The sequence below is a fragment of the Pristiophorus japonicus genome, chromosome 17 (genome assembly GCF_044704955.1).
Source record: "Pristiophorus japonicus isolate sPriJap1 chromosome 17, sPriJap1.hap1, whole genome shotgun sequence".
Lineage (NCBI taxonomy): Eukaryota > Metazoa > Chordata > Chondrichthyes > Pristiophoridae > Pristiophorus > Pristiophorus japonicus.
Genome location: NC_091993.1, coordinates 18,436,505 through 18,454,175, shown reverse-complemented (window position 1 = coordinate 18,454,175; position 17,671 = coordinate 18,436,505). Strand labels below are relative to the sequence as shown.

General features: G+C 47.8%; 1 protein-coding gene across 1 annotated transcript in view; it reads right to left on the bottom strand.

Moving 5' to 3' along the window:
* The window catches only part of igdcc3 (immunoglobulin superfamily, DCC subclass, member 3), a 148,060-nt gene that overhangs the window by 36,596 nt on the left and 93,793 nt on the right, over positions 1-17,671 (bottom strand). Inside the window, exon 5 of the mRNA XM_070859326.1 lies at positions 13,478-13,615. Coding sequence (XP_070715427.1) covers positions 13,478-13,615 — 138 coding nt within the window. The remainder of the gene's footprint in view (positions 1-13,477; positions 13,616-17,671) is intronic.

Here is a 17,671-nt window from a genome sequence, read left to right as displayed (position 1 = left end):
CATTAGGCTCATAATATGGAAACATAGAAACATAGAAACTAGGTGCAGGAGTAGGCCATTCGGCCCTTCGAGCCTGCACCACCATTCGATAAGATCATGGCTGATCATTCCCTCAGTACCCCTTTCCTGCTTTCTCTCTATACCCCTTGATCCCTTTAGCTGTAAGGGCCATATCTAACTCCCTCTTGAATATATCCAATGAACTGGCATCAACAACTCTCTGCGGCAGGGAATTCCACAGGTTAACAACGGTGAAGAAGTTTCTCCTCATCTCAGTCCTAAATGGCCTACCCCTTATCCTAAGGCTGTGTCCCCTGGTTCTGGACTTCCCCAATATTGGGAACAATCTACCCACATCTAACCTGTCCCGTCCCATCAGAATCTTGTATGTTTCTATGAGATCCCCTCTTATCCTTCTAAACTCCAATGTATAAATGCCCAGTTGATCCAGTCTCTCCTCTAATGTCAGTCCGGCCATCCCAGGAATCAGTCTGGTGAATCTTCGCTGCACTCCCTCAATAGCAAGAACGTCCTTCCTCAGATTAGGAAACCAAAATTGAACACAATGTTCCAGGTGAGGCCTCACCAAAGCCCTGTACAACTGCAGTAAGACCTCCCTGCTCCTATCCTCAAATCCCCTATCTATGAAGGCCAACATACCATTTGCCTTCTTTACCGCCTGCTGCACCTGTATGCCACCCTTCAATGACTGATGAATCATGACACCCAGGTCTCGTTGCACCTCCCCTTTTCCTAATCTGCCACCATTCAGATAATATTCTGTATTTGCGTTTTTGCCCCCAAAGTGGATAACCTCACATTTATCCACATTATACTGCATCTGCCATGCATTTGCCCACTCACCTAACCTGTCACCCTGCAGCCTCTTAGCGTCCTCCTCACAGCTCACACCGCCACCCAGTTTAGTGTCATCTGCAAACTTGGAGATATTACCCTCAATTCCTTCATCCAAATCATTGATGTATATTGTAAAGAGCTGAGGTCCCAGCACTGAGCCCTGCGGCACTCCACTAGTCACTGCCTGCCATTCTGAAAAGGAACCATTTATCCTGACTCTCTGCTTCCTGTCTGCCAACCAGTTCTCTATCCACATCAGTATATTACCCCCAATACCATGTGCTTTGATTTTGCACACCAATCTCTTGTGTGGGACCTTGTCAAAAGCCTTTTGAAAGTCCAAATACACCACATCCACTGGTTCTCCCTTGTCCACTCTACTAGTTACATCCTCAAAAAATTCCAGAAGTTTTGTCAAGCATGATTTCCCCATCATAAATCCATGCTGACTTGGACCAATCCTGTCACTGCTTTCCAAATGCGTTGCTATTTTATCCTTAATAATTGATTCCAACATTTTCCCCACCACTGATGTCAGGTTAACCAGTCTATAATTACCCGCTTTCTCTCTCCCTCCCTTTTTAAAAAGTGGTGTTACATTAGCTACCCGCCAGTCCATAGGAACTGATCCAGAGTCGATAGACTGTTGGAAAATGATCACCAATGCATCCACTATTTCTAGGGCCACTTCCTTAAATACTCTGGGATGCAAACTATCAGGCCCTGGGGATTTATCGGCCTTCAATCCCATCAATTTCCCTAACACAATTTCCCGCCTAATAAGGATATCCTTCAGTTCCTCCTTCTCACTACACCCTCGGTCCCCTAGTACTTTTCGGAAGGTTATTTGTGTCTTCCTTCGTGAAGACAGATCCAAAGTATTTGTTCAATTGGTCTGCCATTTCTTTGTTCCCCATTATAAATTCACCTGAATCCGACTGCAATGGACCTACGTTTGTCTTCACTAATCTTTTTTCTTCACATATCTATAGAAGCTTTTGCAGTCAGTTTTAATGTTCCCGGCAAGCTTCTTCTCGTGCTCTATTTTCCCCCTCTTAATTAATCCCTTTGTCCTTCTCTGCTGAATTCTAAATTTCTCCCAGTCCTCAGGTTTGCTGCTTTTTCTGGCCAATTTATATGCCTCTTCCTTGGATTTAACACTATCCTTAATTTCCCTTGTTAGCCACGGTTGAGCCACCTTCCCCGTTTTATTTTTACTCCAGACAGGGATGTACAATTGCTGAAGTTCACCCATGTGATCGTTAAATGTTTGCCATTGCCTATCCACCGTCAACCCTTTAAGTATCATTTGCCAGTCTACTCTAGCCAAGGAAGTAAGATTTCACCACCCGTCACCATAACAGGCGAAAAAAAAATGCAAAGGAATGTGTAACTGCACACGTGGTTGGTTCAGAGCCTGTTTGCTTTGAAGACTTCTCTGGGTTTTATGGAAGAAACCTCCTCTGTACTGTTTCTGATCTAGTGCTGTGTGTTTAAACCGTTCAAGTAAGACTGATGGACAAAGAATGCAGATTCTTACGCACAGAGGCAATAGATTTGAGTAATTCAAATTAGTATCTACATGATGCACTGCAGCAACTCGCCAAGGCTTCTTCGGCAGCACCTCCCAAACCCGCGACCTCTACCGCCTAGAAGGACAAGGGCAGCAGGCGCGTGGGCGCACCATCAGCTCTAAGTTCCCCTCCAAGTCATACGCCATCCTGACTTGGAATTATATCGCTGTTCCTTCATCGTTGTTGGGTCACAATTCTGGAACTCCCTCCCTAGCAGCACAGTGTGAGTACCTTCACCACACGGACTGCAGCGGTTCAAGAAGGTGGCTCAAGGCCAGTTAGGGATGAGCAATAAACGCTGGCCCTGCCAGCGACGCCCACATCCCATGAACGAACAAACAAAAAGCAGGAGGTAAATTAAAATGGTGCACAACAGAATTTGTAGCTTTCCCATCTGGGAAATTGTGGCTGTATATCCCACTGAATAACTGGCAGAACTCAAAGAGGGTGATTTTCAGACTTGTCAGTATTAAGGTACTTTTCACAGTTTAAGAAAGAAAATTGTCAGCTCTCGCCTCTGAGTCAGACGGTTGTGAGTTCAAGTCTCACCCCGGAAACTTGAGCGCAAAATCTAGGCTGATACTTCAGTCCCGCACTGAGGGAGTGCTGCACTGTCGGAGGTGCTGCACTGTCGGAGGTGCTGTCTTTCAGATGAGACGTTAAACCGAGGACCCGTCTGCCCTTTTAGGTGGGCGTAAAAGATCCCATGGCACTATTTCAAAGAAGAGCAGGGGAGTTATCCCCGGTGTCCCAGTCACTATTTATCCCTCAATCAACATCAGTACAACAGAATATCTGGTCATTATCACATTGTTGTTTGTGGGAGCTTGTCGTGCGCAAATTGACTGCTGCGTTTCCTACATTATAACAGTGACTACACTCCAAAAGGTACTTCATTGGCTGTAAAGCGCTTTGGGAAGTCCTGAGGCTGTGAAAGGTGCTATATGAATGCAAATCTTTAACTGTGCAAAGTACCTTAATAACTGACGAGTCTGTAAATCAGCTTCTGAGTTCCCAATGAAACAGCTCCACCTCCTCAGACCTACAGAGGATTCTTGTGAACGTAATGCATGTTACTGCAGGGTTAAGCTAACACCAAAAAAGGTTCTCATTCCACAAGAATCTTTTCTTCATTCTCATTTGTAAACAGAATGAGAGATGTTGATAATATGATTAGAATGGAGGTTTCCCAGGGTTGGAATGTAGCCGACCCACTGACCCACCCCCCCCCGCCCCCCGCACTCGTTGAACAATGACATGTAGCTGATTACCCAAGTCAGGCGAGTATGACTTCAAACCTCAGAAATCTCCCTCCAACTTGATGAAAACTTACTGGCCAGAGGTTTAGCACATCTGCCAATGATTTCCCTGTCCGTTAAAATGAATGGGCAAAAAAAATCTCAGGCTGTCGAGCAAGCAAGAAGGAAACCCATGATAAGAGAAATGCTTCATAACGTCTTTCTGCAATTGTCACTGGGAGGGTGGTCATTGGGACAGGCTGGGGTCAGGCGGGCGATTTACACCCCACCCCATTTTACGCAAATAAAGGGTTATGGAGCGTGGGTGGGGAAGTGGAGCTGAGTCCATTATCAGATCAGCCATGATCTTATTAAATGGCGGTGCAGGCTCGAGGGGCCAGCTGGCCTACTCCTGCTCCTATTTCTTATGAATGTTGGCCTTTATTGCAAGGGGGATGGTGTAAAAGTAGAGAAGAATTGCTACAACTGTACAGGGTGTTGGTGAGACCACACCCACTGCGTGCAGTTTTGGTCTCCTTATTTGAGGAGGGATATACTTGCATTGGAGGCAGTTCAGAGAAGGTTCACGAGGTTGACTCCTGAGATCAAGGGGTTGTCTTATGAGGAAAGGTTGAGCAGGTTGGGCCTATACTCATTGGAGTTCAGAAGAATGAGAGGTGATCTTATTTTGAAACATATACGATTCTGAGGGGGCTTGACAGGGTAGATGCAAAGAGGATGTTTCCCCTAGGGGACGTAGTTTCAGGATACAGGGTCGCCCATTTAAAACAGAAATGAGGAGGAATTTCTTCTCTCAGAGGATCATGAATCTTTGGAATTCTGTACCCCAGAGAGCTGTGGAGTCTGGGTCTTTGAGCATATTCAAGGTGGAGATAGTCAAATTCTTGAACTATAGGGGAGTCAAGGTTCATCGGGAACCAGCAGGAAATTGTTGAGGCCAAGATCAGATCAGCCATGATCTTATTGAATGGCGGAGCAGGCTCGAGGGACCAAATGGCCTACTCCTGCTCCTAATTCTTATGTTCTTAAATTCGGGCAGGGTATAAAACGGACATCTGACCTAAACCTGCTTCGTTCCCACCAGGAACGTTAAGTTAAAATGACTTAACCATAGTTTCACTCCCAGATCAGCAGCAACATCATCGGCTGCAGAGTAAAGCTCTCTCTAAGGATTATTTTGCAGTCATATAGCGCCTTATCATTTTCTCAGCACATCTCAAAATGCTTCACAACCGAGGGGTTATATTGTTATATAGTAAGCATAACAGCCAGCGCGCACAGCAAGCTCCCGCAGAAAAGCAAATGACTGAACGACCAGTTAGTCTGTTGTTGGATGGTGTTGAAGGAGGAATATTATCCAGAACACCTCCATACCCATCTTTAAATAGTGCCACAGGGTCTTTTACATTCACCTGAACAGACAGAAGACACATTGGTTTAACATCTTATCTGACAGACAGCACCTCCAACAATTGAAAGCTTGCTCAGTACTGCACGAGGTGTCAGCCTTGATTATTATTCAAACCCATTGTGGGCCTTGAATCTGCAACCGTGAAACTCAGAGCTAAGAATTCGACCAGCTGAGTCAATGTGACACGACTCTGCAGCAAAATGTGTCTTGATCGCTAATTTCAAGGCATCGGCCATCGCTGCAACAGTGTAAACTATTTCTCTCTTTCTACAACAGCAATTCTTCTAACATCACTTGGTGGGGCTGACAGTCTAAATCAAATCTGTGGCAGATTACAGCAGTTTTGTGTCAAGATGAACTATGTGGGAACTGCCACATCTCACTTCACAGCAAAACCCTTTAATCAACAGGTCTGGGCTGGTTTCAAACTCAGGTCTTAGGGTGAAAGGACAGAGGGCAAACTCAGTCATCAAGTGCTATGCCTCGAAAGAATCTCTGCATTTTATAGTGATTCCACATCTGTCGAACTCTCCATTTTTTCATTAAATATAATATATGTAGATCACATACACATACATACATATACACACATACACATACACACACACACATACACACATACATATACAGATATACACACACATATGGATGGGAAAGCAAATTGTGAGGAAGAGACAGAAAATCTGCAAAGAGATATAGTCAGTCAGTCATAGGCGGTCCTTCGTATCAAGGATGACTTGCTTCCACGCCAAAAAGGGATCAGTTCACAGGTGTTTCAATGAAGGACCTAATATTCCTGGTTACGAGCAACATGTTGAAGGGTGGAAGGTGCCTGTGCATGGATTTTTTTAACGTGTGGTGACCGTTGCACACCACCACACGGGCTTGACAGAGCTAGGTCTTGGTCCAGTGGCAAGGGTTAACCAAGACGACTGGAGACCAGCTCTGCTGCATGGACCTAGTGCGCACACATATCACAGTGTGGGCTGGCCCCATGCTGCCCCTAGACCCTTGGGTCCCCAGGACTGGGTAGATGCACTGCTACTGATCAACGAATCCAAAGTTCAATCCCTGGGAGTGTTAGATTAACTGAACTGACAGGCTAAGTGTGAGGGCAAAAATTTGGCAGATGGAGTATAATGTGGGAAAATGTGATGTTATCCACTTTGGCAGAAATAATAGAAAAACAAATTATAATTTAAATGGAGAAAAATTGCAAAGTGCTGCAGTAAAGAGGGACCTGGGGGTCCTTGTGCATGAAACACATAAAGCGAGTATACAGGTACAGCAAGTAATCAGGAAGGCAAATGGAATGTTGGCCTTTATTGCAAGGGGGATACAGTCTAAAAGCAGAGAAGTCCTGCTGCAACTGTACAGGGTATTGGTGAAGCCACACCTGGAGTACTTTGTGCAGTTTTGGTCTCCGTATTTAAGGAAGGATATACTTGCATTGGAGGCTGTTCAGAGAAGGTTCACTAGGTTGATTCCGGAGATGAGAGGGTTGACTTATGAAGATAGGTTGAGTAGGTTGGGCCTATACTCATTGGAGTTCAGAAGAATGAGAGGTGATCTTATCGAAACATATAAGATAATGAGGGGGCTCGACAAGGTGGATGCAGAGAGGATATTTCCACTCATAGGGGAAACTAAAACCAGGGGACATAGTCTCAGAATAAGGGGCCGCCCATTTAAAACTGAGATGAGGAGGAATTTCTTCCCTGAGGGTTGTAAATCTGTGGAATTCTCTGCCCCAGAGAGCTGTGGAGGCTGGGTCATTGAATATATTTAAGGCGGAGATAGATAGATTTTTGAGCGATAAGGGAATAAAGGGTTATGGGGAGCGGGCAGGGAAGTGGAGCTGAGTCCATGATCAGATCAGCCATGATCTTATTGAATGGCGGAGCAGGCTCGAGGGGCCAGGTGGCCTACTCCTGTTGCTACTTCTTATGTTCGTAATACACACATACATACATATACACACATACATAAACACACACACACATAAACATACACACACATACATACACATATATACGCACATATACACACATGCATGCACACACATACATCCCTTATAATTTTCTATGCCATACACTGTCGCACACATCCAAAAATCACGATTATTTACAGAGACAAACTTTACATTGGAATATTGAATAGGTTAGTACTCAGAGATTAAACTAAAATCTGATGTGACACGGAGACAAAATCATATTATAATATGAGCCATACCTTAGTCAATTTAATTACAGCATTCTACATTATAAATGTGTCTCCGCTATATTGATGTCTTCAGTGTCCCCATTATAATATTTTCTGCGACCGACCATTATATCAACCTTTAATTCAATAATAGCCATTAGCAGCTATCACTTTCAAATATTATTTAGGGAACAAACTGCAACTTTGTTACTTTTCACCCAATTTGATTCGAAGTAACTGATCCAAAATTCAACAGACACCCGTGATAAGGGAGTTCAGGAAAATGCTGTTCAGGGACAGCAATAGTCCCACAGCGACTGTTGGGGTGACTCAACAAGCTTATCCCGTGCATAGATCAGGAGTGCCCCAGATTTGAACCCCGTGCTGAATTAGTTGATCCGACCCAGAGCCTTATTTTAATGGACTTTGATTTGGTATTATTATTCCGTTAAATACCAAAGCTTACAGCAATTTCAGTAGCGGAGAGGTAGACACCATAAGAGCTTCTCTGGCATAGGAACTGGGAGATGTAAACCTGAGGCACATCACTGCCACTGCAGACAAGAGATGAATATTATTCCCATTATGGCCCTGTGTGGGGGTGAGTATGAGGGAGGGTGTGGGAGGGAGTGGGGGAGGGTGTGGGAGAGGGTGTGGGGGAGGGAGTGGGAGAGGGTGTGGGGGAGGGAGTGGGGGAGGCTGAAAAAGGACCACGAGCCCAGCAAGGCCGGGTTATCATTTATTGCATCCAATTCCCGCCTGGCAGCCAGCCAAATTCACAGGCTCACCGGCGGCCGGGAGGGAAAACCAGTCACAGGAGGCCAGAGTTGGGGAGCCTTGGGGATGGACCCCGGCAATCAGGAGGAACGAAGGTCGGTCATTGTGTCAGAGGAGGGAAGAGAGGACATCGCTGAGGGTGGGAGTCGGACAACGGGGTGGGGGAGTTGGACATCAGGGTGAGGAGGGTGTCGGACTTCGGGGTGGGTGGGGAGGGGGGGGGGGGAGTCGGACATAGGGGTGGGTAATGTTGGACAACGGGGTGGGGGGGGGCAGAGTTGGACATCGGGGTGACCGGAGGGGGGAGAAATCGGACAGCAAGGCGGGGTAAGATTGGACATCACGGCGAGTGGGGGGGGAGGGGGGAAATCGGACATCGTTGTGGGGTAAGATCAGACATCATGCATCACGGCAAGTGGGGCGAGGGTGGAGAGAGATTGGCTATATGGAGTGGGGGGAAGGCCTTGAGGGGCTGATCCTCCTGGCCCACAAGGAGTGCTGGAAAAGGTGCTTACTTTGTGGAGCCAGTAGCTCCTGCCTCCCTTTCACTGCCGGGTTTCCCGACCCCTGGGAAACCTGCGAGGCAGCAGTGAACTTTAAATCAGGCTCCCAATTGCTCTGTGGGAGCCCAATTTAAATATGTTAAAGAGGGCACCCGCCTCCCATGGCTCGGACGTCACAAAACTCACTATTGTAAAAAGAGCAACGTGAGCAGCGGGCCAATGTCGCAGTTCAAGCATTTGACGGTTTAACCCTCTCCCTGACCCACTCCTGCCCATCGTGGATTGTGTGTGGGGGGTTAATACCAAAGTCATTGGGCTAGAAATTGCCCCCCCGCCTGAAATGGGGCGCACACACCCAGTTTCAATGCTTTTTAACCACAGCTGTGGTTGAGGTTGCCTCTTGAGCAAAATTCCGCTCCTTGTTGCTTTTTTATTATTTGGACCCGGAGTCGCTCTTACTGGGGGCGGTGGCAACACCTGAGGGGCGGAAGTTGGGGGCGGTGCCGAGTGACCGCCGCAATGACGTCATCACGCCGTCGTGTCACCACGGTTCTCCCCTTCACTTAAAGGGGAGAGCTTTCACGATTTTAAAACTTCGGCCCACTGGGCCATCAGGGAGGGTTTGGGCCGGGCAAGCCTGTTGGCGGCCCGGCTGAGCCAGGGGGCATGACTGTCGGCCCGACATGGCAGTCGGCTAACAAAAAAAAAACATGCCCCTTTAAGGAAAGCGTTGTAGAAGGCCACAGCCTCACTGGACTACCGGGCAGGCCAAAGAATTTCAGAGGGAAATGTCACCAATCGGCGGGGGCATAGATCGGCGGTGTGCACGGTGATGACGCACTTAAGACGGATTGGCAGCAGCAGAGCGGAAATGGGGGGATCGGGGCAGCGCCGGGAAACTTGGGGAGGGCAATTGGGCTATCAGCGGCCCTTCCACAATAAGTCGGCGGTCACCCCACTCCGCAGCACAGCCGCAGATTTGCGGTGGTAACAGGCCCTTAAGGAGAGGGACAATATATCTATGCCCCTGCACCTTCCAGTATTTCTGCCTGACTTTCTCTGCCTGAGTGTATTTACCTCAGAGTTTCTGTATTGGAATAGTGTGTCTCAGCCAAGGTACTTCTGCTGGTTTATGACCTGATGTGTGGAAGGAGGCGAATCACATGCTGTCAAATATTTTATACCCTGCCAGTTTTTTATACGGCAAATAGAACAACCTCTCTTACAACTCAATTAGATTGTACAGGTTCAGCATCTGAAATCCGGAGTTCCGAAATTCGGAATGTTCCGGAATCCGGACACCGGCCAATCCGTGGCGGGGTCGTCCGGAAACCGAAAAATGTTCCAAAATCTGGCCGTTTATTTAAGCCGATTCCCGCTGCGAGTTGGGCCCAAGGAGGGGGAAAAACACCAACAAAAAAAAAATCCCCAAAAGTAAAAATTCAGAAAATATTCACAAAATCCTTACCTAGTAAATCGTTGAAAAAGAATTTAAAAATAAAAACTTTAACTTACCTTTTTTGCAGGTCTTCAACGCAGGTTTTTCCCGGAACCACCAACCCCCTTGCTCCTCCGACCCGCTCCGCTGCCGACCCCTGACCCCGGAACTACCGACCCCTGAACCGGAATCACTGATCCCCCCCCCCCCGCGTCCCTCCGTTCCGCCACCGATCCTCCCTTAGTTTGAGCCAATTCCTAGGGCTCCAAAAAAGAGCAGAATGATAGTTGGAGTCTGTTGCATTTCAATAAGATGCATAAATGCAAATCTGCTTCATTATTATAAATTCACCGGCACCCAATGCCTGAGGATTTGCTATTATAATCCTACTAGTTTCTGAACCGTGCCAGTACTATATAAATAAAACCTCAAAGACCGAGTCCTGTGGCTCTGAATTATCTTTTATGTCCTGGACTTTATGTTCCAGTCATGGCAATCAGTATCCATCCCATGCTGAAAAAAAGATATTGACAAAACTGGACAAATGCAGATAAATTGACATCAATGTCGTTACATTTATACAGCTCCACTGAGAATGATACATTGCTGCAGATGTATCGATGTGGATACATTGATGGTGACAATATATTGATGCAGGTTCACTGAAGCAGTAACACTGAGGCAGATGCCAAGGGGCCAGTGTGCGGAGATACAGGTACATCCATGTGGATACATCAATGCAGTTGCATTGCCCAGAGTCCGTGACATAGAGCAACAACCTTCAGCAACCCTGCTGCACACTCACGTGGGCACGCCATCGTGCCTCAGGCTGGAGACCCCACCTTTCCCTGTCCTGTGTTCATGCCGTGCTGTTATATCGGTAATGTTTGTGCCCACAAAGGTAATCATTAGTAATATATACCCTTCAAGATTTAGTTTGGGATCTGGAATATTATGTCCTTCATTGAAATACCTGTGAACTCATCCCTTTTTGGCGTGGAAACAAGTCATCCTCGCTTCGAGGGACTGCCTATGATGATGATGATATATATATATGTATATATTTTAAATGGATGTTGCCATTTCTTTAATTTTGTTTCACTATGACTCGCTGCCCAAATGATCTTTTGGGGATAATGGCCTCCAGTCAGACCCAATTCGATCACTTTGTGTGTACTTGGAGGGAATTAAACCTCCAGCCCAACAGACGATGTCTAATTATAAACTATCATCATCATCATAGCCAGTCCCTCGAAACAAGGATGATTTGCTTCCACGCCAAAAAAGGATGAGCTCACAGGTGTTTCAATGAAGGACCTAATATTCCAGGTCCTGAACTACATGTTGAAGGGTAGAAGATGCCTGTGTGTGGATAAACCACAACCTTGAGGGGTAGATATGAGCCACTATTCATAATCCAGTCCTTATAGAGGAACTTATTTTTCAGCTCCCCCACAGCATCACATTTAATAACCCTCCCGCTGTGGTTGTAATGGGTTTGCTACCAATTCTGTTAATAACAGTCTCATCCATAACTTTAATTATCAAGCATTTCCCAAAGTAACCTGACATGAAAGTCTGGGGGTGAAATTGGGCTCTTTTGCGCCTCCCATTAGTGCCTCCGGAGGGAGGGGGGGCGCGGGGGGAGGCGGTGGGATAACAGGGCGTTACAGGTTTGCGACCGGGCGCGTGAGATCAGCGACTCCCACTAACTGCAGCGAGAGTTTCTTGCCGCGGTACAGCGTTGACCCCCGATCTCCTTCGCCCGGGGATCATGACATCATCGCCATGCACATCGCTCCAGTAGCGCCCCGGACCCAAAGTGGCCGTCCACCCCAGCAGCATCGCCGGGCGAAAACACCGGCGGCTGCAGGAGGCGTGCATCGGGCGGTCGGCCGCTTCGGGGGCGATGGTTAAAGGCGAGGTGGCTTTAAAAAAAAAAATTGCCTTCTCACTTGCAGGTTTTTAGCGGGTTCTTGCCCGCGATCTGTCAGCCAGCGATCTGCTTTGAGTGCCAGGCTGAACGGGGCGGGATCGCGGGTGCCGTCGTGGAGAAGAACGTTTTTTCTGGCAAAGCCTGCAGCGATGGCCCTTCCCTTTAAGGGAGGAAAGGAGACTTTCGACACGGCAGGGCTGCACGGCCCAGTATGCACCGCTCCATTCACCGCCCTGCCTGCTGCCCATTGTGCTCCAGGAAGGAAGTGGAGCAATTGATTTCTCCCCCTCATTCTGCAAACACTGTACTGCCACAGAATGATGGGGACATTCTCTCTTTACCCCGGTAATGCTGTCACTGCGTTAGCACAGAATCAGAGGCACATTACACCTTTACCCTTTTATTGTCCATTGTTGTGTCATGCAACTAACAGGATATTAGAAGGAAAACAAGATGGGAACTTGGTCTTTTTTTGTCTACCAATTCCAATCTTTTCCTATGTACCCTAGTAATGCTACAACTGTACTAGTACAGAATAAGGGTTACATTACCTGTACCCCAGTAAAACTGTCACTATACTAACACAAAATGAAGGGTACTTTATCCTGATAACATTCCGCTTGTACCAATACAGAATAACGAGTATATTACTTCTTTATTTTTCCTAATCCTACACGATGTCAGCATTATACATAACTCCAATGGACCCAACTACTTCCCATTCATTCCCATTGTACAGGTTTTCATGGCTATCTATTCATGAGGCACTTTCGAAGGTTGGAAAGGAAAAAGGTCAGTCAGACCATTCCAAATCACTGCCTCCTTTTTTCAGGTCTCACCCAGACTGTTTCTGCACCCCTCGATCCTCCCTTCTATTAAATGTTGTTTTAGAGTCTGGTTACAGCACAGAAGGAGGCCATTCGGCCCGTCGAGCCCGTGCCGGCTCTCTACAAGAGCACCTCAGCTAGTCCCACTCCACCGCCCTTTCCCCGTTGCCCTGCAATTGTTTTTCCTTCAGATACTTATCCAACTCCCTTTTGAAAGCCATGACTGAGTCTGCCTCCACCACCCTTACAGGCAGTACATTCCAGATCCTAACCACTCGCTGCATAAAACGTTTTCCCTCATACTGCCTTTGGCTCTTTTGCCAATCACCTTAAATCTGTGTCCTCTGGTTCTCGACCCTTCCACCAATAGGAACAGTTCCTCTCTATCTACTCTGTCCAGACCCCTCATGATTGTGAACACCTCTATCAAATCTCCTCTCAACCTTCTCTGCTCCAAGGAGAACAACCCCAGCTTCTCCAGTCTACCCACGTCACTGAAGTCCCTCGTCCCTGGAATCATTCTCGTAAATCTTTTCTGCACCCTCTCTAAGGCCTTCACATTAGCTTTAGTGAGCATGGTGTTCCTTGAAGCACGTGCCTTTGAATATAACCAGCCCCTGGAGGTCCTTGCCTCAGTAACACCCCCGACAGTCACATCCCCACACCGAGAATTGTTGCGGGGAAATACTCACCGAGACGGCTCCAGGATACGATGGGCCGAGGGTTTCCAGTTGCGACACATTCCAGCACCGCTGTTTGGTGCACGGTGAGCGTGAGGTTCTCGGGGCCAACCAGGATCGCTGGCTCCTTATAAACATTTGAGTGAGATCCTGAGGGAAAGAATTGGAAGCCGGTAAATAAAAAAAATAAAGTGGATTCAATAGCACACTCACGAGCAGGATGTGTTGCAGCACATCCTTGGCCTCCTGGGGCCTTCCTGTTTGCCCATGAGGGACCAGAGAGGAACTTTTGACAAAAGGAATCCTGAATTGGGAACAGGTAGCTCTTTTTTTTAATAACTTAGCCCAGAAGGTAAATGGGGATGAAGTCAGCCAAGGGCGAAGATGAGCACATATGGGTCTGATGTCCTGTTTTCATCCTCGATACAGGAACATAAACCTGTCAATTCAATTCTGTGTTGCACCACTTGATGCGAAAGCAGGAAGTAGAAAATAAAAGGCTTTCTGCACCGTACATCGGGGCGGGTGGGGGGGGTGGGGGGGGAGCAGAAATTTCCAAACGTTCAGATACGGAAAAAGATGGAGACTTGAATCTTTGAAAATGAAACAGAATTTTGCCCAGTTGAACTCACGTAGCGAGCTGGATTCCCATTTGTCATTCTCGAGTTACCCAGTGCTGTGTGAGGGAGAGAGGAGGTGGGGGGCCGGTAATTGGCCAAATCACCCAAAAGTGCATGTGCATCACCCAGAAGAGCGGATGACACCAGGTGAGCGGTTTCCCCTCTGACAGCGGCATGCCTCGGTGTAAACAATCTCAAATTCCAGGACCCGGCAGCACGAGGGATGTGAAAGGGGAAGAGCAGCTTACGGAGATCGCTCTCTGGAAACATGAACAAAATAACTGGTAACTATCAGCCTGCTTCTGGAGAAGTATGAAGCTGGGAATAGTGCAGAGGCTATGGAGTCCACCGACGGGCATGGTAACTTGGTTGATTGGGGTAAATCGGGCGCTACCGATTCCGGCGCCCATTATACATTTCTGCTGACTTCAATGGAAGTAAAAATCGGGGGAGATTTATTACGGGCGGCTGAATCAATATCACCTGTATTACAGCATCACCCAAGGTCAAAATGACCATCATTCAGCTTCCTGAAGTCAGTTCCAGCATCATGTGAGGGCACAGTGCGCTCAGCATTGTGACGTTAGTAGCTGAGATTTTCTTTAATTCGTTCCTTGGATGTGGGCGTCGCTGGCAGGGCCAACATTTATTGCCCATCCCTAATTTCCCTCGAGATGGTGGTGGTGAGCCACCTTCTTGAACCGCTGCAGTCCGTGTGATGAAGGTGCTCCCACAGTGCTGTTAGGGAGGGAGTTCCAGGATTTTGACCCAGCGGCGATGAAGGAACGGCGATATATTTCCAAGTCAGGATGGTGAGTGACTCGGAGGGGAACGTGGAGGTGGTGGTGTTCCCATGCGCCTGCTGCCCTTGTCCTTCTAGGTGGTAGAGGTCGCGGGTTTGGGAGGTGCTGCAAACCCTATCGGTAGTAGGGTTAAAATCAGGCCATTGTTCCTTCAGCACGTTTGCTCTCCCCAGCCCTGGGATGCAGCACAGCCCCTATTACCACCTCCGCTGTGATTGGATTTTCTTTGATTATTTCTCCCCCCGACCCTTTCGTTTTCAGATGCTTTGTGGGATTCTTGCCGCCCCAATCACCAGTTCCAACTGACCGGGCAGGGAGAGCGGCGACCTGCTCTCAGATTTTCACCAAACACGTCACTGTTCCGCGCTGTACAAGCATGCCCCAGGTTGTATTAGCGCCCCTCTCTTATGAACACATCTTCTCCATTCTGTACTTCTACCAGATTGCTCGCATTAGATTACAGTGTCACCTTCAGTTGAGTGTATTCCCAGAAGAGCCGAGGACCCAGGGGCAGCACGGGCCAGCCCACACTGCGATATGTGTGCGCACTAGGTCCGTGCAGCAGAGCTGGCCTCCAATCGTCTTGGTTAATCCTTGCCACTGGACCAAGACCTAGCTCTGTCAAGCCCGCGTGGTGGCTGGTGTGCAACGGCCACCGCACGTTAAAAAAATGCACGCACAGGGATCTTCCACCTTTCAATTGGAGTTCAGGAATGGAATATGGGGTCCTTCATTGAAACATCTGTGAACTCGTGGAAGCAAGTCATCCTCGTTCGAGGGACCGCCTATGATGATGATGATGATATTCAAGACAGAGGTCGATAAATTTGGGGGAATTAGGTTATGGGGATCGGGGGGAAAGGTGGAGTTGAGGTAGAAGATCAGCCATGATCTTGATGAATGACGGAGCAGGCTCGAGGGACCAAATGGCCTACTCCTGCTCCTATTTCTTATGGTCTTCTAACGAACCATGGGAAGTAAACGTACTTGTTGCTGCATCAATGCATTGCCCCGCCAACAGGCATCCTGAAAACCTAGTTTGAGCCTGCCCACAAACACACTCTGATCAGTGTATAAGGCCCACTGTGTCTATCCTGTCGTTCTGGAGCTGCGAGGTGTGATAAATGAAATGTGAGACGTTGTACTTCACCACAAATCAATCTAACCAAATACTAAAAAGGTAATAATTGGAAGTGGTTGATAACGTTTGCGGAGAACATTTAAAAATAATGAAACCCTAGAATCTTCACTTGGTAAATTAAAGTCACATTGTTGTCAGGCTCATCCAATCATTTGAATTATTTATGCCGTTCGGCATGCTGCAGCACAGGGAGCAGAATAAGCAAACATCAGCATCTTTAATTCTATCCACGGGCAGCTGGGGCAGACAAGTGAGGCTTGAGTCATAAATATCAATCCCACCTCCATCCATTCTCATCTGAATCTCTTTCAGACTAATGGCAACTAGTTAAATGTCAGCGCTGTGATATTGTGATTCGTCCAACATGATAATCAAAAGCAGGTCTTGACGTCAGCATAATGAGGATCTCTGAGGGAACACGGCATAATCGGCTCAAAAACACACAAAGGGAGTGTTGCCTTTCCACACGTGAAGCATTTGCTCCTGCAGCTCTCAAGCAGTCAGTCCCATTCCATTTCCACCTAAACAGAGTGGAGTCCCCCCGATGGCTCAGTTGAGAAAGGCGCTACCTAATGTTGGGCTGAACCAATCACGCAGCCCAGGAGGATGGGAAGATCTCAGGTTCAGTCCCTGGTCCATGCTGAGTGAGGTTATCGCAACAACAACAGCTTGTATTTATATAGCTCCTTTAACGTAGCAGAGCATCATCAAACTGAACTTGACACCAAGCCACATAAGGAGATATTTTTTATTTGTGGGCGTTGCCGGCAAGGCCAGCAGTTATTGCCCATCCCTGATTTGCACTTGAGTGAGATGCTAGGCCATTTCAGAGGGCTGTTAAGAGTTAACCACAAGGGTCTGGAGTCACATATAGGCCAGGCCAGGTAAGGACGGCAGCTTTCCTTCAGGACAGAGGTGAAAGAGGTAGGTTTTAAGGTGGGTCTTAAAGGGAGAGAGAGGTGGAGAGGTTTAGAGAGGGAATTCCGGAGCTTAGGGCCTTGGCAGCTGAAAGCATGGCCGCCAAAAGCGGGGATGCGTAAGAGGCCAGAATTGGAGGAGTGCAGAGATCTCAGAGGGTTATAGACAATATTCCTTTTTTGGGTGCGCGACTCATTCAAAATACCGCGCCTGCACGATACTCCGCATTGAAAAGCCGGCTGCACGGGAGGTCCAGAGCGTTGCGCGCCCGCGCAGCTTAACGGGAACATTGGTTGCGGGGCTGGAGAAGGTTGCAGAGATAGGGCGGGGCGAGACCATGGAGGGATTTGAAAACAAGGAGGAGAGTTGTAAAATTGAGGCACGGCCAGACCAGGAGCCAAGGTAGGTCAGCGAGCGCAGATCCCAGCCGTGGGAATGGGGAGATGCTGCAATGAACCTCCACACCGCTAGAGCAAGCTGGAAAGGGGAGAGGACCCAGCTCAGCTCCACATCATTGTTCAGTCCTGCTGGAAAGAGCATGTGAATGGACCTTGGATGAAGACACCATCCGGACTCAGCTGTGGTGTACCCCGCGGTGAAATAGCTCATTGGTGCTTGTTGTTTGGGCTTGCAGGTGAGGCCCTAGTTTGTTACTGCCCAGGTTTTAGGACAGCGATGCAAGAGTGCCATTCCCCTGAAGTTTACCCTGCAAGTTGCAACCCCA